At 59.9% G+C, this 26,198-nt stretch overlaps 1 protein-coding gene across 5 annotated transcripts in view; it reads left to right on the forward strand.

Moving 5' to 3' along the window:
* Positions 1 to 26,198, forward strand: part of CDH4 (cadherin 4) — a 465,223-nt gene that overhangs the window by 416,792 nt on the left and 22,233 nt on the right. For all 5 annotated transcript variants that reach the window (XM_074347526.1, XM_074347527.1, XM_074347529.1 and 2 more), the window contains 2 exons: positions 13,020 to 13,157; positions 22,297 to 22,482. In XM_074347526.1, the coding sequence (XP_074203627.1) occupies positions 13,020 to 13,157; positions 22,297 to 22,482 (324 nt within the window). The remainder of the gene's footprint in view (positions 1 to 13,019; positions 13,158 to 22,296; positions 22,483 to 26,198) is intronic.

The following is a 26,198-nucleotide window of genomic DNA, read 5'->3' on the forward strand; positions in this document are numbered from 1 at the left end:
TCAGGGAGGCCTCCCTGATCCCCTCTTGTCTCACTGAATAGGCACGGGTCCTGCAGAGCCCAGCACCAGGGAGACCCCATGTGGGCCTGTCTCCTCTGCTGGGGGCTCCCCTCCTGCCACAAGCCCTGCAGGGGCCGGGTCTGGGGCATCGGAGCTGCTCAAGAAATGGGAGCTGCTGTCACCATGGCTGCCGTGAGGGCCCTGCTCCAGCGGGACCAGCGTCACTTGCCCCAGAGTTTCTGGACATTTGCCCAGGGGCCTCCTCACCCCTCGGCAGCCACCTGTCCTCTTTCTGCTCAGGAATCCAGGTGCTGCTCCGTGTCTGGTCCTCAGGGAATGAAGGAGTGTTGTCTCTGCTTGTGGATAAGACAAGGCACAGAGAAGGGCAGTAACCTGCCCAAAGTCACACAGCGAAGAAGGGAGGACCAGGGTTTGAATGCAGGCTGCACCTCGCCCTCAGCCGGGGGTGGGGGGACTCAGACTCTGCCTTCAGGTGTGTCCTTTCCAAGATCGGAGCCCCTGGCCTGCCCTCTCCCTCCCTCTCAGTCTCACAAAGGAAGACTAACACTTGCTAGAGCTTCCTAGCTGCGGGCAGAGCCTTCTCCCAGCCCAGGTTGAAGCGGGAACCATTCTCCCACTGTGTGAGTCAGTGTGACTTAGTGCCACACCAGGGCCAACCTGTCCTGAGTGCCACAGGGGTTCCAGGTCCCGGCTTCAGGAATCTCAGACACCCACGAGCCCCCAGGCCACCCCTGGAGTGGCCGGTGAGAAGGAGGTTGGCTGCTGAGTGTGGGAATGTCACCCTCCGGGGACACAAGCCCACTCCTGGGGGCCCGTGTGGCCCGTGTCATGTGCAGGGGCCCCTCTCCAGCACCCCTGCCTCCCGCAGTGAGGGACAGTGTCCCCACAAGGAGGCGTGGGATCTGAGGGTGGAGGCCAGTGTCCCAGCACCAGTGAGGGACGAGGAGAGACACATGGAAAGGCCAAGAGACAGCTCAGTCCCCAGGGCCCAGGTCAGATGAGGCTAGAATGTGGCCGCAGCGTGGAGGGGTGAGCTGGTGGCCTGGAGGGAGTGGCCGCCCTGGGCCTGCCAGGGGCCACACAGGGACCTGCGACCAGTGAGAGCTGGGAACAGGGGTCGGCAACCTGGGGCTTGAGCCAACCAGTCTGGTGAGCCAGGAGGCTGCATGAGGGAGCACGTTCTTAGCCTCCCCGGAGGAGATGCTCGTCCACGTGGGCAGTGGGGAGAGGATGGGAGCAAGGAGGTGTTAACTGAGCACCTACTGTGTGCCACACACCCTCGTTACTAACAGCACTGGAAGCAAGACTTCTGGGGCAGCGAGTGCCGGGCTGGCTGGGACACCAGCCACCATGTTGTCCACTTTCTGTCCCGAGCTGCTCCCCGAGGGTAGGGTGCCAGGCCCCTCTGGCTGGTGGTGGCCAGTCCGTCTTGACTCTGAAACAAACATTGTGAGGCCTCAGATGCTGCGTCTGGGGAGGGGGGTCCGCCAGGCACCCTGAAGTCTCCTCGTGAGCTGGGACCCAGACTTCCACATCCTCCCCGTGTGGTGTCCCTCGCGTGGCCCGTGTCTCAGCCTCTGTGGCTTTGGCGGGACATCCACACAGCCAACCCCGCAGAGGGCCCCGGACAGAGCCCCCTCCCCTCTCTGAAGGACGCTGACCCCCCGCCCCTGAGAACAGCACCGTCTCGGGGGAGAAGACTGTAGGCGCTCCTCAGGACCGGCCTCCGGCGTGGCAGTGAGTCGCCCCTGGGAGGGGGGCATCCGCAGAGCTGCCCCCCTGTCTGATTAGGCAGGGCTTTGCAAGCTGGGCGTTTCTGCACGGTTAAAATGTCAGGAGGACTCGCAGGAGACAACAGCGCATCAAGCTCTCTCGTGCGCCTGTCGGAGGCGCCCCGTCTGCGAGCCGCGTCCGCCCGCCCGGCCCCAGCTGGCACGTCGTGGCCGGAGGCGCCGCTGCGGCCCGCGGCAAGGGTGGGCTCCGGCTCTGGCCGCCGTGTCTCAGACCCGCTCACGCAGGGTCCTGCGTGAGGGCCGCCCGCGTCCGGACGCCCGCCCCTCTCGGTCCTCGTGTCCGTGGGCTGCGGGCTGCTCACCCAGCAGCTCAGAGCTTCTCCCCGGACCAGGCTGGGCCTAACTTACGATCGCATGGTCTTCAGGACTTCTAAGGAAGCAGAGCCGACACCTTTCTGTATTTTTCAAGAGTCCCCACCCTACGTGGCCATCAGAGGGAAGATTTCACAGGGTGGTCACTGCTGCCGGTGACAACGGCGACCACCGCTGCCAACCACAGTTAATTTCGTCACGTTGCTCAGTTCGGGTGGAATCTCTTACTTGGTGACGAAACAGGCAATGCCCTCGCTTCGTGAGAAATGTCACGACAGGTCACGCGGGAGATTCTGAAACTGTTCCTAGAAAGTGAGCTTCTGTAAGTGCTGTGAGGACGCGGCGGCTGAAGCAGGGGTGGGGGGGCTGGTGCGGTAACACGTCTCAATTTTTTTAATCCCCAAAGCAGCAGTTTACGGTAGAAAGCAGGGTAAGCATAAAGAGAAGAGTTACCCCAGCGACTGAGCCCCATGGCCACGCGGCGTCCCGCTCGCCCTGGGCACGTCCGTGTCCTCTTGCGGAGGCGGCTGCCCGAGGAGCGGGTCGGTGGGACTGCGGCTGTGCTCAGGGCTGTGTCCTAAATGCCAGGAAGTCCTTCCCGCGTTGTCATGGCTTCCCGGGTCTCCGTCGCTGGGATCTGCTGACCCTCGTTTCACAGAACACTAAAAAGAAGCTGCCAGTTAAGCCCCGACTTAACGCTTTCCTACTTGGAGTCCCTGTTTTGTTAAAAGAGCTCTTGTAGCTGATTGAGGCCGAGCTGGGACGCTGTGACACCCTCAGGGCCGCATCAGCGGAAGTGTGCGAGAGGCAGTGTGGTCTGCGGGTACCCCGCCCGGGGCGGATCCCGGGGCAGAGCGGCCGGCGCGTGTGCACGAGGGAGAGGGCGGGCACGCGCCTGGGCGCGGGTGTCTCCTGCTGTGTGGGCGTCGGGACGTCACCACCTGCCCCAAAATGTCCTGCTGGAACTCGGCTTCCCTTGTTCCTGGAGCTGGAATCCCTCACCTGGCCTCCAGGCCTGTCCCCACCCAGGCCCACCGGGCCCTGCGCTATGCCCTGGCCACCCTGGCTGCCTCCCGGGGCCTCAGACAGCCCTCGTCCTGCCCGGGAGACAGTCACACCTCTCCAACCCCCTGTTCCCCTGACCCCTCCAGGAGCCAACCCGCCTTCAGGTGTAGACTGCCCCCTGCTGTGCTTCCCAGGCCCCCCATCCTGCGTCCCCCCCAGAATGCCTGTGACCTCGTCTATAACAGGAGAGCCTGAGCTCCAAGGGGCAGGGTGTTCACAGAGAAAACCCGCTGGGCTCTGCTCCTGGTGTCTTTCAGGGAGAGTTCTAATTGCTAAGGTGATGCGGGGCAGCGTCTCAGCTGACTGGGGCGTGTAAGTGCCCCGGGGCCAGGGCTGCACCGAGGACCCCCCAACCCCCACCCCGGCCGAGACGCGCGTGGTCCAGAAGCACATGGGGCACCAGCTTTGGGATTCTTAACACTTCCTGGTTCCCAGCATTTCCAGGGGTTTCCAAATGCCGTCTCCTTGCCGACCTCTACTTAACGTCATCACAGGAAGAAATAACCCCGGGGGGAGATGGGGCAGGGGGAGCGACATGGAGCTGAGTGGTAGAGCACGTGCTTAGCATGCACGAGGTCCTGGGTTCAATCCCTGGTACCTCCGCTAAAGAAAGAAATAAATAAACCTAATTACCTCCCACCCCCAAAACAAAGCTTAAAAGAAAAATTAATTTTAAAAAAAGAAGCTCAAGAGAATGCAGGACAGCGTTTCCTGTGAAGCAAGATGAAAAACGCAAAATAAAAGCCCCCGTCCGTGCCGAGCTCCCCGTTGGCCTCTCTCCACTCACGGATGGAGCCGTCAAAGCCACACAGAGCCCCCGGGCCCTCAAGCCCAGAACTGCTTTCTGGGGCCTCCCACCAGCACAGCCTGGCTGGAAGGGACACTTCCCCACCGTACCTGTTCGGTGAGCCGGGCTGGGACCCACATCTGTCTGCGAGCATCAGCTCAGGGCTGTGGCATCTGCGGTGGGGAAGCGGGCTTGGCACTGTCCCCGGGGGCTCACAGTTCCAGGCTGCAGGGGGCCACAGAGGCACATCGAGGGCTGGGCTTCCCATCGGAGTAGCTGGGGGCTGCCTCGTGGGATGGCAAGATGGTGGTCCCACCCTGGGATGAGAGCCCTGGCAGGGCCACCCGGGCATCGCCCACCCTGCCCGCCTCCTCCAGGAAGCCCTCGCTGCTTTCTTGCCCCTTGCCTGCAACCCCCTCCCCTGCCTCTTCCTCAGAGGCCTGGCTGGAGGGCAGGGGCACTGGGAGGCCACTCTCTTACTGTAGGTTTGCAATTTGACACGGAGGAGGTAGGGTGAGGGCCCCTGGTGCAGGCAGAACAGGGCTCAGGCAACCGGCAGGAGGAAGGAGAGGGTGTCCGAGTGGGGACAGTGCAGGCAAAGGTGACAATGTCAGATGGCATGACCTCTGACCCCTGAAGTGGGCAGGAGCCAAGGGTGTGAGGGGGTCTGGGGACGGGGGTCCTGGCTCCAAGGAAGGCAGCAGGTCAGAGCAATGCTGGCTGGGGGTGACCACACCTGAGCTGCTGCAGCTGGTTTTGTAAATGAAGTTTCATGGGCACACGGCCACGGCCACGCCCACTTTTTCACACATGTGGCTGCGTTCCTGATGCAATGGCAGACACCGCGTGGCCAAAAAGCCACCCCCCTGCCTCCCTGGGGAGCAGCGTGGTGGCCGGTTCCTTGGGACGGAGGAGCGGGGCTTTTCCCCATGCCCTTGGCCTCTGTCCCTGTTGGCCAGACCGAGGGTCGCAAACTGGCGGACCAGAGACAGGTTCAGCCTCAGATGTGTCGCCTTCTTGTCCTTTTGCTGTTCAAACTTGGCCGGCACTTAAGCAGGAGGCTGGTACACAAGCCCCGGTTCCTGGACTGTCTTAAAGTTCGGAGGCTCCGGGCGTGGGGCCCGCTCTCCCCGCGGCAGCAGGGGGCCGGCCTGTGCCCGCGGCGCTCTGGTTCTTCCCGGGCGTCCAGACTGCCCTGAGGAGCGGTCACTCCCGGCAGTGTGTCTTCCCTCTGTGCCCAGCAGAGTACGGAGGGAAGAGGAGAGAGAAAAGGAAGAGACAGACACAGAGGGAGGCCATGGGGACAGGCCTCAAGCACCACACCTGGACTGCGCGTTGGGAACCAGAGACCTCCTTGGCGTCTCCCCGCCCAGGCAGCAGGCCCCGGAGGGAGCTCTACCCGCAGTGCTGGCGTTGTCTGTCTGTGGCCCAGCTCGGTGCAGCAGAAAGCAAACCCGGTTACAGAGGGGGAGAGGGAGGAGGGGGCTGGCATGGAGGAGCCACCGTGTCCCCCAGGCTCCCTGCACAGGGGTCCGAGGCCCTGAGTGGTCGTGAAGCCTGGGGGACAGCAGCCAGCCAGCCTCACATCTTAAGTGTGCAAACAGCAGCCTGGGGGGGCTTCCTGGGGGAAGGGGGTGGGGGGGGTTTCAGCCCCTCGTCCTAAGCGGCACTCTCCAGGGAAGCCAGAGTCCCAGAGGCGGTCGGTGAGGGTTTAGAGAGGGTGATGCTGCTGCCCGGCCCGCGGTGGAGGGCTCTGACACAGAGCCGAGGGCGTCCTCACCCAGGAGGGGGCTCGGGGGGCACCCAGCCCCACCCTCCCAGGCAGAGGAACCTCAGAAAGGGGCCCTCGGCCCCACCCAGACCTGCACCTGCAGCAGGTGCCCCGAGACTCCCCTCTCCCTGCAGAAGAGCAGCACACGCGCCTGAAGGGCTGCGGGGCTGCGAGGAAGGAGGGGCCCGAGGAGGGGGCTCGGCCTGCGGTGGGGGGCAGGGAGAGGCTGGTGGGGGGTTGCTGGGTGCAGAGTAGGTGCCCTGTGGGTCTGTTCAGCCTGGGGTCAGCCTGCAGCCCCAGCGTGGGGCCCGTGCCGGACCACAGGCAGCCGGACGCAGCTCCACCAGCTCGGTGAGCCATGCCTGGCCGTGGTTGCGGAGTACGCGGCCCCAGGGGCCCCATGAGACAGTTGTGCTGGCACCTTGAGATGTCATCCAGGTGCCACGAAGGGCACGCTTTCCACGTGCAAGTTTCGGCGGATTTAGTGCCTTCACTGCCGTGTACCCTCCACCGCTGTCTATTCCATCCCCTAAAAACCCCGCGCCAACAGCAGTCACTGCCATGCCCCCAGCTCCCCAGGCCTGGCAGCCTCCAACCTGCCCTCCCAATGGGGTGGTCTGTTCTGGACTTTCATTCAACCTGGGGGCCTTTGCATCTGCCCGCTTTCCCTGGGCATCGGGTTTTCGAGGTTCATCCGCATTGTAGCTAGTGTCAGTAATGCACCCCTTTTGATGGCTGAATGACACCCCCGTACAAACAGACCACATTGGCTCATTCCCACATCTGCTGGTGGGCATTCGGGCTGCTCCCCCTGTGACTGGTGCTGCTGTGAGCCCAGGGGCAGACCTGCCCGTTCCGGGCCTCGGGCACATGCCCAGGCGTGCAGTTGCGGGCTGAGATAACGAGAACCCGGCCCTCAGTGTGCCTCGTCCCCCGGCAGTGACCAGTGTCACGGGGGATGTGATGACCCAGCGAGGGAGGAGGAAGACCTCATTCGGGAAGGAGGGACTGCGGGAGGAGCCTGCAAGTCTGAACGTGGGCTGCCGGCCTCTCAGCCTTGATTTCCCCGACACACTGACCACCAGGCGGGCAGGGAGACGTGCTGGCAGCACAGAGGCTGACGCCGCCCGGGGAGCGGCCAGACGGCAGGGTCGGAACCGCAGGCTGACACAGGAGTGGGGGGTGAGCCACCGGTGCGCGTCCTAGGGGCCCTGCGTGGGGAGGCCCCGCATGGGGAGGGCACAGGGATCTTTGATGCTTTTCTAGGGCAGGCCGGCCGGCTGCATTATTGATGAATGTTCTGCAGAATTTAAACGCTGAGCTGCGGGAGGTGAGTGAGAACCCCAGGGACGCCCGCTGCGGTTTTCTTCCCTCCTCTTGAACTTGAAAACGGCCCAGTCACGTTTTAATGAATTCGCTGCGACCACTGCTGCCCGGCTCCAGGGGTGTCCGGCCATGTTCTCTGCAGCCAGCAGGGGCAGGGTGGATACCGCTGCGCAGCGGCCCGGGCTGGCGGGCAGGGGCACCTGCTCAGTACACCCACCGCCCTGCCGGGCCGCCCACTGCCCCACCCACCCCCTCCTGCTGCTCCGTGTCAGGGTCAATGCAGAGGCGGAGGCTTCACGATCAGCCTGTGGAGAAGGGCCCATGGCCGGTCCAGGGCTGGAACCAGGGTCATCCCTCCCTCCCGGGAGGGCCCAGGAAGCCAACTGCTGGGATTCAGGCTCCCACGGCCTGGGCCCAGGCACTCTGCCCTCCGGCCAGGGCGTTGGGGAGCCACCTGGCCCCCGAAGACTCCATGTGGTCACCTGCATAGTGGGGAGGACGCTTCCCCGACTCCCCAGGGCTGGTCAGAGCGCAGGTCAGGGTGCCCGGGTGGTCTGTGGCAGCAGCTGGGCTCACGTGAACCATGAGACACACGCACTTTGGGGCCAGGAAACCAGGTCCGGAGGAAGGCTTTGTGAATAAAAACAGAACTCCCAGCCCCACCAGACACCCCCTCCCCGCTGAGGAAAGATGGGCCAGTCGTGTGAGCGTGTTTGTCTCCAGGGATGGGGGCAGGTCCTGCCCACCCACCCCGTCTCTGAGCGCCTTTCCAGGGGGCATTTGGTGAAAGAGAAAAACAGTGACCATTATTAAGTCTGAAAAGTAACTTTCTAAAACAAAATCCACAGCACAGAGCCTGGACCTGCGCCCGTGCCCACCCCAGTGCTCCCACGGTGCCCAGGCCCGTGACCCGGCTGAGCTGGCCTGGATCTCAAGAGGCCGCGCCCTCGGGGAGGCCCTGGCTTCTGCTGGGGGTCCCTGCACAGATTTCCTCCTTCTTGCTGTTGTCTTCGTGCCCCACCCCCCAACACCACAGCCAGGAAGGACCCGCACCCTGCACCCAAAAGCCAGGCCTGCACGCCCTCTAGTGGTGGTCGGCTGCACAACATGCACTCACACACGAATGTGCACACGTACACAGCCATGTACACACATGCATACACATGGATACACATGTACATGTGTGCTTACTTGCATTCACACAGGTACACACACACCTATACACGTGTGTGCGTGCACACTGACACATACATGCAGGTACAGAAACACGGGTACATGGACATCACACACATACACACACATGCGCACATACACGCGTGTGTCCCTGTGTCTCTGAGATGGTTTCTCTTCAGTGTCTTCTGAGAGCAGCAGCCCCCCATGGTCCCGTGAGGAGGCTGTGACTCAATGACCAAGGAGAGAAAGATCGGAGTAGTGACTTCGTGCTGCAGGAGTGACCTCGTGCTGCAGTCCCTCACAGGATACTTCCCTCCCTCTTCTCTGGTCAAGTCCCTCCCTTTGCTGTCACCTGCGTCCTCTTGTGTTTCCCGCTCCGGCCTCTGCAATGGCGGCTGGTCCCTGGAGGCGAGGTCCGGGGTGAGGTTTGACGGCTCCGATCGCATCTGCCCGGCCCTCTGGCCCTGGGTATCCCTCCTTCCTGCCGGTGGTCAGACGGGCAGAGCCCCAGCGGTGAGGCCACGGGGTCTTGGGCAAAGGCTCCGAGCGGGATCTCCCCATCTGCTTCGAGCACAGCCCGCGTGGGGCTGGGGGCACTTAGGGTGCCTCATCCCCCAGCGGCCTGGTGGGAATGGTGAACTGAGGCCATTATGCAGTTCTGGGGGAGACAACATGCTGGGCACTGCATCATCAGACGATAGAAACACATCCTCTCCCAGCTCTGGAGGCGAGAGGTCCAAACCAGTGTGGGCAGTGCTGTCTCCTCCGGGGGTCGTGGAGCACCTCCTGTGCCTCTTCCTGCTTTGGTGTCCAGCGGGGAGGGCCGCTGTGGGGCAGGGTGTGTGTTCTACACGCCGGGGCGGGGAAGGCCTTGCTGACGGAGTAAGCAGAGCGTCGGGACAGGCGAAACAGCCCTGCGTCACCCCTGGGGTGAGGACCGGCCTTCGAGGAGCAGCAAGGGGTCCTGTGTCCGCAGCAAAGCGGGCGAGAGCGGGGCCAGCGAGGCCGCCACCTGCTCCTGGGACTGGGGGCCTGCGGGCCTCCGCTTCTGCCACAGCGAGCAGACAGGGCAGTTTTCACAGAGGGGCGGGTGGCCAGCTCAGCTACCACCTGCGGGCCCAGGAGGGTGGGCGGGGGGTGCAGAGCCTGCACCCAGTGCCTCTCGGTCCCGGTCTCTCCTGGCTCTGCCGGCCTGGGTCCCCAGATGGGCCTCGTGGGCTGAACCTAGACAGTCACAGATGGACCTTCAAAAATACGGTTATGTTTAGGACTAATTCCTATTTATGGCAGGTGATGCTGAGTTGCCATTTATAGCAGAGGCATAAACTGCTTTTAAATTTGTTTATTAAAGTGCAGGAAAGCCTTTGCTGTCATAGCCTGAAGACAGGACTGGATGGGCAGGGAGTTTGGCCCCAGAGTGAGGGTGACCCTGGTGAGGCCAGAGTGAGGGAACCTCCACCGTGACGCCCTGACTGAGGCCACGGGAGTCGGGCCTGGAGTCTGTCCTCAGACATGGGGCGTCCGGTCCTCCCCCTGATCCTGCATGAGGCATCCGGTCCTCCCTGTGATAATGTCCCTCACAAAATGATTGACAGTAAGAGATAATGGCAAAGGGCGGAAACCAGCCCCAACAGGGTCAAACAGAAAAAGGGGAATTACTGGCTTGTGTAACTGAACACAAAGGGCAGCTTCAGGCCTAGCTGGATCCAGGTGCTCGATGGGGCTTCAGGACTCACCTCCTTGGTCCTCATCTCAGCTGTTTCCCTCATTGGTCGTGTTTTCAGGTAGGCCCTTCCCACGTTGTACCCAGGATGTCCTTGCCCTGACAACCTCCCAGACTGTGCCCCCTGGTTCAGCAGCCACGAGGGGAGAGAGCCCTGTCTCCCAGTAGGTCCAACCATCAGCGCAGCTTGAGGCCCATGGCCATCCCAGTACCAATGACAGGACCTGGGAAACAGGTGTTGCTGACTGACCAGGCCTGGGCCACATGAGCCTCTGCAGGTGGACAGTGGGTTCCACCCCTACCCCAGCCCCGTGGCCAGAGGGAGGCCAAGGGATGCAGAAGACTGGGGATGGACGTTCCAATCAAGGGCCACTCACTGAACCAGCCCAGTGCCAGCAGCAGCCCAGGCAGCCTCTGGTCTCACAGAAGGCCCGGGCTGTGGGGATGGGAACTTCCGGTCCCCAGCCGCTCGCGGCCCCGCCCCCGGCACTCAGCTCCGCAGGCCGGGGCACACCAGCCTGGCGATGTGTCAGCCGACTCCCTAATGCTGCCCACAGGGAGAGGGGGGCGGGCCTTGCCTGAGGTCACAGCCGGACAGCGGCCGTGCTGGCCTGGCCCCGGGTGCTCACCACCCAGGGCTCTTCCCTGCACCCAGACGCCAGGGGAGGGAGGGGCGCGGCTCCTTCACAACCCCATCCCGGAGGCCTCGGACCGTCTGCCAGGTGCAGACTGGCAGGCGAGTCCTGACCGTGCAGGTGTCGGGGCCGCCAGTTAAGGGCGGCCCTGGCGTGCTCTTGGTTGCTGCCCGTCCCGGGTTCAGAAAGGCACGCGCCAGCGTCTCGGCCGGTGTGGCCGCCTGGGCAGCACGGAGCCGCCTGCGTCTCACCCATCACAAAGGCCTGAAGGCAGTGAGCAGTGTCAGGAATCCCAGCGGCCGCTCCCCGGGCCCCGGTTTGCTGTGTGCATGGGGAGCGCGTGCGACTCGTGGCCCCATCTGCGGGGCGGGGCAGGGCCAGGTGCCCGCGACCTCACAGCAGCCACACTGGCCACCGAAGCAGCGAGCACGAAGGCGCCCCCCCAGCCCAGGACAGTCGCCGGGCTTCTCCCCTCAGCCACCCCGACAGCGCCAGCCGCTCAGTCTCCTCCGGCCCGGGGACCCCTCCGCGCCCCGCCCGTGCTCCCGGCTTCTCCCTGGTGAGCCCCACACTCTTCGTTCAAGAACCAGCTCTGATGGCGCCGCCAGGATGGCGCCGCCAGGGGAAACCCCTCCCCTCTCCCCGAGTTCCTGTATCTCGTGAACAGGTGCGAGGACCGCACCACCTCACTGGGTGGTTGTGATCCACCTGACAAAGGCGGGTCTCCATAAATGAAGGACGGATGGTAGATGGACGGGTGGGTGGGCGGGTGGGTGGATGAGGGAGAGAGGAAGGGGGGGAGGCAAGAGTTAATCTTTTGTGAGAAAGCTTTCATAATGTGACGTAGCACCCAAGCAACTGTAAGCTGTTTCTACGGTTTTTCATGTCTCCTGGGAGCACTGTCCACCCACACTCACACATGTCAGCTGCTCCAGGCGGCGTCACCCACCCGATTCGCTCAGCCAGCGCCGACTGTGTGCCTGCCACGCGTTGGTACCAGTTCCAGGCAGGGGTTCCAGGAACCCAGCATGAGCAAGAGGCCGACCTCAGGATGCTCTGCATCTCCCAGGAGAGTCAGGTCAATGTTTGTTGAGTGACTGTCGGAGGGGTAAATCCCAGGACTGGGGGGCTGGGAGGAACGGACCCATTCTGCCTTGGCGGGGCGGGGGGGCTCCCCCGGAGACACCACCACAGCTGATTCGTGGCCTTGGGAACAGTGGAACAGGGGCCAGGATGGGATGGGGCGGCCCCCAGGGTGGGCTGTGTCGGGCAGGGGAGGGGAGAAGTGCTTTCCTGCCCACCGTTTCCGGGACGTGGTGCTGCCCCGGCCCACGGACTGCCACTTGGGACCGGGCCAGCTGGACGGCCGCCCCAGCCTGGGCTGAGCACATTCGTGCATCTGACATCAGCTCCCAGGCCGGCTTAGGGGCGCTGGGGGGCAGAGATGGAGAGTGAAGGCAGGCGGAGGGAGGGACAGAGGGGTGAGTGGAGGGAGGAGAGAGGGGCAGTCTGTCTGCAGCGAGAAGTCCCTTGGAGCCTGTTCCACTGAAGCACGGGGCTGGGAAGTTGGGCTTTTCCCTGAAGCTCCCAGAGGAGCAGCACTTGGGGTAATTCATCCCCCGGAGGCATTTCAGAAGGTCCCTTTCTGCCCTGGACTCCAGAATTCTCCCTCCCTGACGGTGCCAGGGGTGGGGGGGCTGTGGTCCCAGGAGAGAGGTGCCCACCAGGCCTGTCCTACCTGTCACAGAGCAGCTCCTGGGGCCCCGGCTCAGAACAGCTGTGCGGACAGGCCACCTCTGCTGGCTCGGGGCTCCCGCACCCAAGGACTCCAGGCAAGGCTCGGATGGAGGAGGGCGGGGAGGCTCCTCCGGTGCCTCCCTCTCCCACCCAGGTTCATTTGCGTCTTAAAGCTCACACCTGCGTCTGGACAGTCGCCGCTCCTCCCAGGCCGCGGTCAGATGCAAGGTGCTTGCATCTGTGCACTGCAAAGAGGGAGGACAGGCTTGTCTTTCCTTTTGCTGCTTGAATTTCTGGCCTGCAGCTGAACTTGACCCTGAGCATGCTAAAGAAAGGAAGTTTTCCAGATACACGTGTGTGGGGTTGTCTCTTTGGCAAATTGTCCATCCCTGGTTTTGCAACCCCATGGCGGTGCCGTGTGGTCCAGCATCCCCCCTCCTTCCTGCCTTGATCTACACCGTTGGAAGCCGGGCCGCCGAGATGAGGCAGCAGACCCTGTCACCCACTGCCGGGTCATCCCCTGAGAGCCCTGCAGCCAGCGCCCCCCACGCCAGGAAGGGGACCCAGCTGCAGCTGACTCCGTCCTGGGGACTATGTGTCTCTGATGAAACTATAAACAGCCTGTAAACTAAAACCCACACTGATGCACTGTTCTTTCCCCCTCGTCCCCTTCTAGAAAGTTCAGCAGTACACGGTCATTGTTCAGGCCACAGACATGGAAGGAAACCTTAACTACGGCCTCTCCAACACAGCCACCGCCATAATCACCGTGACAGACGTGAACGACAACCCGCCGGAGTTCACGGCGAGCACGGTCAGTGTCCCCGCGGCGTCTGTGGCTGCATGGTAGTTCACTGGTGTTCGGGCAGCTTCTCTCCGTGCTGCTGTCTGAGAGAGGGAGCCTGACAGATGGCAGTAACGAAGGCCCCTGGGCAGGAGTGGAGGTCCAGGTGTCAGAGGCTCTGCTGGGAGCTGGTCCACGCGGGGCGGGGGCGCCAATCCAGCACGGCGACTCCCCGATCCTGAACCTGGCTGATGCCTTGAGAGGCTCCCAGGACACAGCGTGCTGGACACTCCTGCCGAATCTGGAGGAGCAGACCACTGGGGTTCAGGCTCCTGGAAAGGCTGCAGACTCGGCCACTTTGGGGTGTGCGTGTGGCCGTGTGTGCGGTGGGACCTGCTGGGGACACCCGGGTGGAGCCTGGGACGGGGCAGGTCCCTGCAGCAGGAACTTAGCCTTAGCTGGCCCTCCAGGGCCCACTGCCAGCAGGAGGGAAATGCGGCAAGGGGGTCGCTGCTCACACCCGCTGTGCCCGCTGCTGGTGGGCCCCACCCTCTGCGCTGGGGACCCGGCCCTGATCCCGCTGCCAGGGGAAGCCCCTCCCCGTCCCCCGCCCTGAGCTCCCTTACCTCCTGAACAGCTGTGAGGACCTCAGCCACCTCTTTCGGGGTCAGCTCCTGGGGTGGGGTTGGGGGCTGACCGTGCGGATGCATGCCCACCCCGCGGGTGCCCATCCAGAAACACGGCAGGTGCGGGGGCAGAGGAGAGGGTCAGTGAGGGCTCCCAGGGCGGTGCTGGGAGGTTGAGGCCGCAGGCATCCAGGATCTCAGGGTCACCCGCTCCGCCCCGGGGGCCAGGCCGCTGAGTGCCCAGTGGATGAGGGAGTGACAGCAGTAACAAAAACAGTAAGAACTAGAGCTCGAGCCAAGCTGTGCAGCTCCCCCCGCCCCAGCACGGGCCAGGGCCTCCCGGTCAGCCTCTGGGAGGGTCAGGGCCCAGACATGGAGGAGGCTGCCAAGGCTCAGAGAGGCTAAGTCTCTGGCCAAAGCCACACAGCCCGTGAGTGGGAGCAGCTGGGATTGGACCCCAGAAGCTGCACTCTCATGCCGCAGTGGTGGGGGGGGGGGCCAGGGGAAGGGAGGTGGGGGGACAGAGAGGAGACCCCTCCTGCTCCCTGTGGGTGGGTCGGCCTGCAGCGAAGGCCCCTCACAGGTCAGAGCCCCTGGCAATGAGCCCCGCACAGTTTCCAAGCATCCCCGCACATCTCTGCAACTCTGCTTCCTGGCCCCACCCTCCCCCTGAGTCCCACGTCCCCGCCTGCCCCGTCCCCGCATCCCGCATCCCGCATCCCAGAGCCCCATCTCTGGGTCCTGCTGGACCAGGCCGGGGAGGGCTGTCCCTGGAGGTGGCACAGCGGCCTCGACCGTGGGGACACAGCGCCATCTGGTGGATGGATGGCAGATCGCAGCTCAGGCCCCTGCCCACTGGTGAGGGGGGATGGCTTCCGCTCTGTTTGCTCTAGGGGGCAGTGGGCAGTGGCAGGGAAGGCTCAGGGCCAGCGTCCCAGTGAGTCTGGAAATGAGGGAAGCAGCTCACCGTTCGCTGCTCTGAGGTCTGAGGTCCTTACAGCATCCGGCACAAATTTCGAGTGAAAATTCCCTCTGGCCAGCAGCCACCCCACGCCCGTCCCCCAGGGCAGCCCCTCCTCCGACGCCCATTCTCGGACGTCACGTGAATGAAGTTGCACGGGGCATGCGTTCTCCAGAGCCTCCCATCGGGGTGTAATGCGCCAGGAGGCACCTTGTTGCCTCAGCTCAGCCGACAGGCCCCTCCCCTCTGGGTCCTTTCATTCTCAGCTTGGACCCTTTGGAACGTTCGTGAACAAATTTTCGTTGCATCACCTGCTCCATTTAATCGTTATCTCTTTTCTAAGAATTAATCTGAGGTTTTGACTGGGTAATTCACACACACAGTACAGGAACTTAAAGGTCTAAGACACCGTAGTCTGAGACGGCGCCCAGCCTCTACCTTATGTTTTCACCCCACCCCTTGCGTTGTTTTTGTCTTTTCTGCTCCTGGTACGTCTTGGAGACCTTTCCATATGTGTAGATTCTCAACGGACTTGGAATTTTATTTCAATGCGTGTTTAGAAGTAACTTCAAGCTCACGGAAAAGTTGCAGGAACAGGAGAGTGGCCAGCGCGCAGACCCGTGGGCACCGTCAGCTGTGCACCCGCTGCTCCCGGCAGACGCGCCCGCGGGCTCCTCTCCGAGCTGCTCGGGGGCCAGTTGTGTGCCCGACGGCCCTCCGTCCAAGTGCTTCTGAGTGTATTTCCTAAGGGGGCTTTTCTGACTGGCCCTGGCAGTTGTCAGGAAAAAGGCTGCTACCCCTGTGTACCAGAGACAGCTGAGGTCCAGAGGGTTCATCCCGGGCTGTCGAGGTCACGCAGTGAGACGGAGCTGAACCCTCATCTGCGCCCTCAGGCCCCAGCTTTGCACCACACCCCTGTCCTCTGAGACCCTAGATGTGTCTTCTGAGACGGGGCATCCTTGCCTTCCCAGCCCCCATGTCCTCTGCACCTGCCAGCACCCCCTTCCCCCACCCCCTGCAGCTCCAGGGAGGGGCCCCGAGGCTGCGCCGACACCGAGCTCCTGCGGGCAGGCCCACGTCCCCAGCGCTGGCCTGGCTTTGACGGCCTGGCTTCAGGTGCCTCTTCCTGCTCGTCTGAGCCTCGCCGCCCTTCTGCACCTCAGCCACGCTCAGCCCCGCTGCCCACCGCTGACCCCCCAGAGGGGCCAGGTCCTGCAGGCCGGGGGGGGGGGGGGCTAACCTTCCGATGGTGTGAAGCTCTCGGCTCTCGTGTCTGCCCCTCTGCACTGCGGCGTCTGCACGAGGGGAGGGAAGATACTCAGCAAGGAGTCCCTGGCCCTCACACTCCTCTGGAAACCGCAGCCCAGGAAGTACACCAAGGCCAGGGGCGAAATTTGCATTTGACCCAAGGAAGTGCCCGGAGCACACCCCGGGGAAGCAAGGTGGGCACAGCCCGCGTCCCTGGACGTCCTGTCCGCCCCTCTTGGGACTGTTCATCAGAAGGACGCTTCTCCAGGCCTCCCGAAGGGCTCAGGCGTCTTCCCGGAGACGCCGCCCCACCTCTGCCCCACGTCCCCGGCCAGAGGACCACACGGGGGCCTAACAAACGTGCAGCCTCAGCATAGTCGGACCTGGGGGGCAGCGACGTGCGCACGTGGGGACGGGACTGCTAATGTCCCAGGGCCACACGCTGTGAGGTGTCCCCGCGGGACAGGTGCCCGGCAGGGCCGCAGGATGCCGTCTGCGGGGCGCAACGGGGCGGGCGGGCGGAGGCCCGGGGCTGGCCCCCCCACACGGCCTGGCTGGTTGTGCAGAGCTCGATCAGAACAGTCAGGCGCTGAAGAGGTGGGGAGGGATTTGCGCATCCGAGTCCTATTCTTAAATGTTAATTAAAAGTCATTCTCCCTTCGCCAGACTGGGCCCCCGGGACACAACAGGCAGACCCTGCCCCCAGGGCCTCCTGCCGCCTTCTGCCAGCCCAGCCCCTCAACACCCACACACACGCCCACAGTCAGGAAGCCCCCACTGCCCACCCCTGTGCCCCCCCCCCCCGGCTGTGCGACCTTGGGCTGGGAGCCAGACCTCTCTGGGCACCACTTTAGATCTAAGTGCTACGCCACCTCAAGGTGGAGGCCGAGCGTCCCCTGACCTACAGGAAGCTCGTTCTCCGCCCCAAACCTGCGGTGGGTGGCACCCGGCCCCCATCACAGGGCTCTGGGCGGGCGCTGGGCAGACGGTCCCAGCGCTGCTTCGGGTGAGGGGCTCACAGCAGAGGTGCCGAAGCACTCGTGCCTTCTCCTTATCTGTTACAAAAGGGGGCGGTGGTCCTTACGGAACATCGTGCTGCAGTTTAAGGCTACAGTCTACCCCCAGGTAAGCACAAATGAAAGGAAGCTAAGTGTTAGAGAAAAGCAGGGCTGAGCTCATGGCTCCCCTCCAGGTCCTCTGAAGAGGGGCGAGAGGGTGACAGGCACCCCGCCCTGCGTCTGCTCAGCCAGGGTCCACGTGGGTCACCCCGCAAGGGGTGAAACACGGCTCAGAGGCCGGGGCAGTGATTCGGGGCGCTGCGGGTCGCGGCCCCCACATTTCGAGGTTCTTCTTGGGACGGTGTTCACAGTGCCATCCTCGGAGCGGCCGGGCGGAGGGCCAGCCTCAGCTCTGGGGCTTAGACGCACCGTGGCCCGCCCCGGTACCCCCCGGGGGACTGGCTGCCGGGCCCCTCCAGACCAACAGTGGCCCCCATCTGGCCGGAGCCCTGGGAGTCCCCGATCTCAGCTTTTCAACTACTTCCATAAACTGGTGAGAAGGGGGAAGCTGCGGCCCAGCATGAGCTCCGGAGGGTGAGGACATGGTGTCTCAGAACTGGAACGGCCTCGGTGCCCTTAGTGGTGCGTGGACGCTGGGTACAGACCTCTGCCGTGAACAGCTCGCTGGAGCCGCTGCTCCAAGGACCGGCGCCCCCGCCCCCTCCTGACATCACAGCCCACCATGCCGCCGGGCCGCGCCACTTCCCGGGAGGCCGCCCCCACTTCCCGGGAGGCCGCCCTTCCAGCGATCTTCACATGGGGGTGGTGACCGTTTCCTCGGGCCCCACGCAGACGGGGGAGCCGGGGGCGGGGTGCTAGGGCCAGATTCCCTGGCTCCCACACTGACCTTCCGCAGACTCCAGAGCTCTCTGTGCCTTGGGTCCTTCGTCTGTAAGGTGAGGGACACCGGTTCCTGCCTGATGGGGCGCATCCCTGGAGGCCAGTCACCCAGCGGGCACCCACACTCGGGGAGACTCGCTGAATAAGAGGTGACAGGGCTGTTGTCCCTCTGCTCTGTTATTCATAACAATTCCACCCCGGGCAGAAACCAGCCGTCTGTGCAAGCTGCTTGGAACATCATGGGCAGGTCCTCAGTGAGGCCAGGAGCCCTCCCTTTCTGGAAGGAGAGCCATCAAGCCCGCTGCGCACCAAACGGGGAGGGGGAACTTCAAGTTATTCTTCAGCTAACGGCTGGGTCCCTTCCCAGACTTGGCGCCACTCCCTTGCTCTCACAGCGGCCGCGGGGGCTCCGGGGGCTGCTGGCCACATCTCCTCCCTGTGGGGGGAGGAACAAAGCCGGCCCCCAGGTCCCTCTGGTCACAAGCCTCCAGTCCCACCAATCAGCTCCTGATTCCGCACTCAGAAACCAACAGAAACCGTCATTGTTTCACTGGGTAGAAAACTGACTTTCAGAAATTAAAGTCATCAGAACGTCGCGCCGTCCCCACCTCACAATCCTGCTCCCAACACCTCTGTCCCCCTCAGGCTGATGTCCCTGCGGTCAGGACCCGCCTCTCTCCAGAGCCCCAACTGCGTGGCCCCCAGGGCCCACGCGGGGCAGAAAAGTTAAAAGAGGAGAAAGAGAAGGGGCTCGGAGGCCCCAGGGGCAGGGGGACACGAGGAGGAGAGCCGTGGAAACTGCAAATAACAAACTGAAAACAAAAGAAACAAAAATGAAAGCTGTGGGAATGTCGGAGCAGCACCACCACTGCAGGTTTTCCCAGAGGCCGGGGCCACGGGTCTCGCGTGTGGACAGGCTCATTCTGGGGCCCTCGGCCCAGCAGAGGGGCCTCGCTGTCCTCACCCACAGCCGCCTTTGTGCTACCGTGACCGTCCCCTGGGAGCCGCGCGCGTGTCTGCCGCCCAGCTGGGGTTGTGCTTGGACGGCCCTGGCGTGGACAGGAAATCCGCCGTGGCCCTCGGGATGGGGGTACGTGGGGATCGCCGGCAGGGCGAGAAGCTCCGTCCCAACGCTCTTAAGATCCGTCCTTTCCCAAATACCCGCCTTTGCATCCGATGGGGCAGGAGAGAGGCTTCCCCTGTGCCTGAAAACCCCCCAAAATTAAATTTAAAACTCATTATGGCTAGGGGAAGGTTAATAAGAAAATCCTAAACCAGACTTACCAGCTTAAGGCCTCCTTTGTGAACCTTTATTAAATGTGCATGAATTAAAATGGACTTTTCAAATAAACTTCACCTGGAAGTTGGAAGGAATTGGACTCAGGGACACACTACTCTCCCCACGCCGTCAAAGGCCTGTGGTCCTCGGGGGACCGGAGTGAGGGCCTCACCGGGCGTGCCGCCCCCCTCAGAAGGTGCACCCGAAACTCGGCTGTAAGGGACGGGGGGTCCCAGGTGAGCACCAGAATCCACCCCAGCTGTTTAAGCAGAGACGGAAGCTGCCAAATCCGAGGGCCGGGTGCTCCTGGCAGAGCCCCCGCCTACTGCCACCGCCAGGTGCGGACACCACAGATCCCCCCCCCCAGTGCCGGACAAGGTGCGACCACCTGCCTTCCGCCACTGCAGGCGCCACAAGGCCTCTCGCCTCTCTCCTGAGTCAGTCGTGCAGGCGTGTCTCACCGCCAGATTCTAGACCACCCGACCAGGTCGTGACTGAGGAGCAGGATGAGAAACCAAGTTCCCAGAAAATAAAGATACAAATTCAGAAGGTGCTGGAGATGGCAGCGTAACTGACATCCACTACACTGGCCTGCAACGTAGAGCGAATCCCCGCACCTCACAGATGCTGAAAAGGACTAGGATCTGGCTTCAGGCCTGGCTGGATCCAGCCATCGGGCTGAGTAGCCCTGCTGTCCCTCTGGCGGGCACCCTGAGGCTGTGACACGGAGCCTCACCATCCCACAAGGACATCAGCTCCCGAGGGCAGAGCGCCGTCCGCCTGCCCCCTGCTGAGTCTCCAGGGCCTGGCTGGGAGGGCTCGACAGGTGTCTGACCGAGGGAAGAGCCGGCCGCCACCCCCCTGGGCACAGACTCCTCCCCTCCAGGGCCCGGCTTGACTTCTCCAGGCGCCTCTGAGAAGCCCGGCCTGGGCACCTGGCAGCCAGTTCCCCGCCCCGACCACTGTCGGGAGCAAGAGGACGGGATGGGGGGGTCTGTCCCCACAGGGAAAACCGGAGGGGCAGCAGCACCGTCCTCCCAATCCCACAGGAGAACCTTGTCCTGAGGGGGAACAGCGTCTAAGGGCCACCGTCCCAGACAGCAGCGGTCCCACTGCACAAGATCCCACTTAGGACAGATGCAGGTTTTCTTGCTGACGAGGTGATGGTCCCGGGGTCTGAAGGCTCACGGCGCCAGGTGACAGACAGGCCCTCTGCACACGGGCCCTGAGCGGCCGGGCTGCGGGGCTTCATCTAGAATTGAGTCAGGGCCAGGACGCCGGCTAAAGAACAACTTCGGAGCCTCTGAAATACAGATAAAGGGCTGCACTCCCGCCCAGGATTGACCTAGAACCCTGCCCCACGCCTGAGGAGCGGTGCGCTCTCAGCCCCCCTCGCGCTTCTCCTGCTGGGGGCGGGCGAGCCTCCCCCTTTCCTGTGCACGTACACCGAGGCTCTGATCACGGCTGCCTGCGTGTTCATTCGCTCGTTCATTCATTCGTCCACGTGTGCATCACCTGGACCATCTTCCCCTGAATGCCGTTATCCGCGGGGCTGTGATCTCCGCGTCCCCCAGCCTCGCTCACAGGAGATGCTCACTAAACACAGCACTGGTGGTCTGGGAGAATCTGCAGGACACGTCACCTCCTTCTCCCCATCCCTTTGTGGCCCCCAAGGTCTCGTAACCTCCCTTGTTTCTGTTTCTTCATCTGTAAAATGTGGGCAAGAACAGGAGTCCCCTGAGGAACAGTGGGCGGAGGCCCGGCACAGAGGGGCCCCTGGTAACTGTCAAGGGCTGCACTGCTGTGAACACAACGAGAAATCCCTAGACGTCCGTCCAGACTTTGTCTCCGGATTTTGTGCCCTCTGCACAGTGACAGCACTGGCCACACAATTTGCGGGGCCTGATGCAAGATAAGAATGCAGGGCCCTCATTCACAAATTATCAAGAATTTCCAGATGGTGACAGCAAAGCAAAAAGCAAGTTCGGGGCCCTTCTGAGGGGGGCCACATCTCCAAGGCAGTGATCTGCACCTGGTAAGAGGTGCTCAGATTTCTATCATCACCTCAGCAATAACGCCGACATCCCCCACCCCACGTGCACACACACACACACACAGAGGCTTTGCCTACGTGTAACTGTTGCTGCCACGTGAGCCACACTTATGGAGGCGTGGCTGCAGCCCTCACTGTGCTGTGGCAGGAAAAGGGCTGAGGCTCCATGTTTGGTCGTCTGCACATCTGCCGCTGCTGACCCCAGGCCCCAGGCCTGTGCTGGGACCACGGGGCTGGCAAGAGCCCAGAGGTGATGTGGCTCAGGAAGCCCTGTGCAGCTGCCACCCCTCTACTGTTCATCTCCCAACTTGCAAGCACATCCTCATGGTCTCCTGGAAGCCCTGGGCATTTTGATGGGTCCCCAGTCGCACATGGGAAAGGCTAGAAGGGATCTAGGAGAGCGACCTGGCATGTGTGTGCATGTGTCTGCACGTGTGTGCTTGTGTGTGCGTGTTTGCATGTGTGTGTGTCTGTGCGTGTGTGCATGTCCGCATGTGTCTGTGTGTATGTGTGTCTGCACGTGTTTGCACGTGTGTGCGTGTTTCTGCATGTGTGTGCGTGTCTGTGTGTGCACGTGTCTGTGTGTGCATGTGTACGTGTCTGCATGTGTCTGCGTGTGTGCACGTCTGCATGTGTGTCTGCATGTGTGTGCATGTGTGTGTGCGTGCATGTGTGCATGTGTGCGTCTGCATGTGTGTGCGTGTCTGTGTGTGCATGTGTCTGTGCGTGTCTGCGTGTGCATTTGTGTATGTGTCTGTGCATGTGTATGCATGTCTGCGTGTGTGCGTGTCTGCATGTGTGTGCGTGCGTCTGCATGCGTGTGCGTGTGCGTGCGTGTGCAGGGCTTAGTTTGGAGGTGGCTACGTACAGATGAGCCTCAGGCCTTGCTCAGCCTCAGCCAGAGGAAGCAGAGCCCTCTAGAGATGCCACCTCGTCCGCATGGACATGGACATGGACATGGACATGGGCTGGGCCCACCCGTGGGAATCACCGTGTCTGGGAGCAGCTAGAGGCAGAGAGCACCTCCCCGGGGGTTGGCAGAGAATCTGACCTCTCTAGGCTTCCATGCGGGAGCATAACGTTCTCTTTTCTTACACTTGGCAGTATGCAGGGGAAGTCCCCGAAAACCGGGTGGAGACGGTGGTTGCCAACCTCACCGTGATGGACCGAGATCAGCCCCACTCCCCAAACTGGAATGCTGTCTACCGCATCATCAGCGGGGACCCCTCGGGCCACTTCAGCATCCGCACAGACCCCGTCACCAACGAAGGCATGGTCACCGTGGTGAAGGTGGGTGCTCACCACACTTCCTGCCAGGCACCCCAAGCTCTGCCCCACCACATGCCCCAGGACAAATTTAACAGAAATGCTAGTCTGGTTCAGTGCCTGCGACCCCCAGGGGCAGGCACTCATCCAAGGGCAAAGGTCTGTGCCCAGCCTGTCAGGGACTGGCCACGTGACCCCCAGGGACTCTGCAGGCCTGACCTGCGACCCACCCGACCCCGAAGAGAGAACTCTCCCGTCTTCTCCCTGAAAGCCCCACTTCCCTCTAATCTCTTACGGGGGGAGTCCCGCTAGGAGACTGTCTAATGTTAAGCCATCCTTGCGTTCCTGAGATGAATCCACTTCAGTCACGGAGGAGTATTTGGTTTTAATATGTTGCAGGACTTGTATTGCTAATACCTGAAGATTTCTCATGTATTTTTCTGAGCAATTTAGGCCTATTTCCTTTCCCATACTGTCTTTATCTAAGGTTTTGGTATTGAGATCGTGGACCAATCTTAAGAAATACTGGGGATGGGGAAGGTTGGGTCACAAAGTGGTGCACAAGGGAGCTGGGGGAGCCCTCCAGTGTCGTGGTGGTGGACACAGAGCCCTAAGCACTTGTGAAAATCCACAAGTGAATCTTACTGTATGTAAACTTTAAAATAAGCTTTTAAATTTGAGCTGAAAGCACACACAGCCATGTGGTCCCCACAAGTCACAGGTCACTATGTCCTCAGTGGGATTCAGCAGCTGGTGCCACACTTTCCCCATTTGTCTTTCATTTCTGTTGTTTTTTTTCCATACAGGGCGTTCCTCTAAAATGTCTTTTTAAAGTCTGTTAAGGCAAGACGTTCCATCATATTTTTTAACACCTTTATTATGCTCTGGTTCCTGTCCAGTAAACTACACATATTTCAGTGTACAGTCTGATGAGCTTTAGTAGACGCACACACCAGTGAAACCACCGCCACAATCAAGAAAGCGAGCATTTCCCTCCCTCCCCAAGAGGTGCAGTTTATCCCTTCTCACCCCCTTTACCCTCTGGTAGCCATAAGTTTGTTCTCCATGTCTGAGTCTGTTTCTGTTTGGTAGATAAGTTCATTTGTGTCCCTTTTTTTTAGATTCCACATATAAGCAATATATGGCATTTTTCTTTCTCTTTCGGGCTTACTTCACTTAGAATGATGATCCCCAGGTCCATCCATGTTGCTGCAAATGGCATTATTTTATCCTTTTTTTGCGGTTGAGTAGTATTCCATTGTGTGTATGTATATGTGTGTGTGTATTATCTTTTTTATCCAGTCACCTATTGACGGACATTTGGGCTGTTTCCATGTCTTGGCTATCATAAATAGTGCTGCTATGAATGTTGGGGTGTATGTGTCTTTTGGGGTTATATTTTCCTCCGGGTATATACTCAGGAGTGGGATTGCTGGATCATATGGTAAGTCTATTTTTAGTTTTTTAAGGAACCTCCATATATTATTTTCCATAGTGGCTGCCCTAATTTACATTCCCACCAACAGTGCAGGAGGGCTCCCGTTTCCCCGCACCCTCTTCAGCATTTATCATTTGTAGACTTTTTATTGATGGCCATTCTGGCTGGTGTGAGGTGATATCTCATTGTAGTTCTGATTTGCATTTCTCTGATAATTAGTGATACTGAGCATCTTTTCATGTGCTTCTTGGCCATTGCATGTCTTCTTTGGAGAGATGTCTAGGTCTTCTGCCCATTTTTGGATTGGGTTGTTGTTTTTTTTTAATTAAGGTATATAAGCTGTTTATGTATTTTGGAAATTAGTCCCTTTTCAGTTGCATCATTTGCAAATATTTTCTCCCATTGCATAGGTTTTCTTTTCATTTTGTTGATGGTTTCCTTAGCTGTGCAAAATCTTCTAAGTTTAATTATATCCTATTGTTTATTTTTGCCTTTATTTCCATTACTCTAGGAGCTGGTCCCAAAAAAGTATATTGCCATGATTTATGTCCAAGCATGTTCTGCCTGTGTTTTCCTCTGGGAGTTTTATAGTATCTGGTCTTACACTTAGGTCTTTAATCCGTTTTGAATTTATTTTGTATATGGAGTTAGAGAACGTTCTAATTTCAGTCTTTCACAGGCAGCTGTCCAGTTTTGCCAGCACCACTTACTGAAGAGGCTGTCTTTCCTCCATTGTACATTCCTGCCTCCCTTGTCGGAGAGCAACTGCCCACAGGGCATGGGTTTATTTCTGGGCTCTCTATCCTGCTCCATTGATCTAGGTGTCTGTTTTTGTGCCAGTACCGTATTGTTTTGACCACTGTAGCTTTGTAGTATAGTCTGAAGTCAGGGAGTGTGATTCCCCTGGCTCTGTTCTTGTTTTTCAAGATTATTTTGGCTATTTGTGGTCTTTTGTGTTTCCATACAAATTTTAACATTTTTTGTTCCAGCTCTGTGGAAAATGTCATTGGTAATTTGATAGGGATTGCATTGAATCTGTATATTGCCTTGCGTAGTGTGAACATTTTAACAATATTGACTCTTCCAATCCAGAACACGGTCTATCTTTCCATTTGTTTATGTCGTCTTCAGTTTCCTTCATCAGCGTCTTACAGTGTCCGAGTGCAGGTCTTTTGCCTCCTTGGGTAGGGTTACTCCTAGGTGTGTTATCCGTTTTGCTGCGATGGTACATGATGGTTTCCTTAATTTCTTTTCCTGCTATTTCACTGTTAGTGCATAGAAATGCAGCTGATTTGTGTATATTAACTTTGTGTCCTGCAACTTTAACCAAATTCATTGATGAGCTCTAGTGGTTTTCTGGTCACTCCTTTAGGGTTTTCTGTGATAGCGCCATGTCATCTGCAGTGAGAGTCTTACTTCTCCTTTTCCAGCTTGGACTCCTTTCATTTCTTTTCTCTGGTTGCCGTGGCTAGGACTTCCAAAACCGTGTTGAATAAAAGTGGTGAGAGGGGGCCTCCTTGCCTAGTTCCCAATCTTAGAGGAAATGCTTTCAGCTTTTCCCCATTAAGTATGATGTCAGCTGTGGGTTTTTCATATATGGCCTTTATTATGTTGAGGTGTGTTCCCTCTATGACCATCCTCTGGAGGAGAGTTTTTATCATAAATGGATGTTGAATTTTATCAAAAGCTTTTTCTGTATCTATTTAGATTATCGTATGGCTTTTGCTCTCCAGTTTGTTAGTGTGGTGTGTCACACTGACTGTTCACAGACACTGGACAACCCTTGTATCCCTGGAACAACCCCACTTGGTCACGGTGTGTGACCCTCCAATGCCTTGTTGGAGTCGACTTGCTAGTGTTTGGTTGAGGACTTTTGCGTCTATGTTCATGAGTGATATTGGCCTGTAATTTTTTTGTGTGATATCTTTGTCTGATTTTGGTTTCAGGGTGATGATGGCCTCATAGAATGAGTTTGGAAGTGTTCATCTGCAGTTTTTTGGAATAGTTTCAGAAGGACAGGTGTTCACTCATCTCTAAATGTTTGGTAGAATCCACCTGTGAAGCCGTCTGGTCCTGGACTTTTGTTGGTTGAGTTTTTTAGTCACTGATTCAATTTTAGTGCTGATAATTGGTCTGTTCATATTGTCTGTTTCCTCCTGGTTCAGTCTTGGCAAGTTGTGCCTAAGACACTGTCCATTTCTCGTACGTTGTCCTTCTGGTTGGCATACACTTGCTCCTAGTGTCCTTTTATGTTCCCTTGAATTTCTGTGGTGTCAGTTGTAACTTCCCTTTTTCACTTCTG

This window comes from Camelus bactrianus, chromosome 19 (assembly GCF_048773025.1).
Source record: "Camelus bactrianus isolate YW-2024 breed Bactrian camel chromosome 19, ASM4877302v1, whole genome shotgun sequence".
Taxonomy (NCBI): Eukaryota; Metazoa; Chordata; class Mammalia; order Artiodactyla; family Camelidae; genus Camelus; species Camelus bactrianus.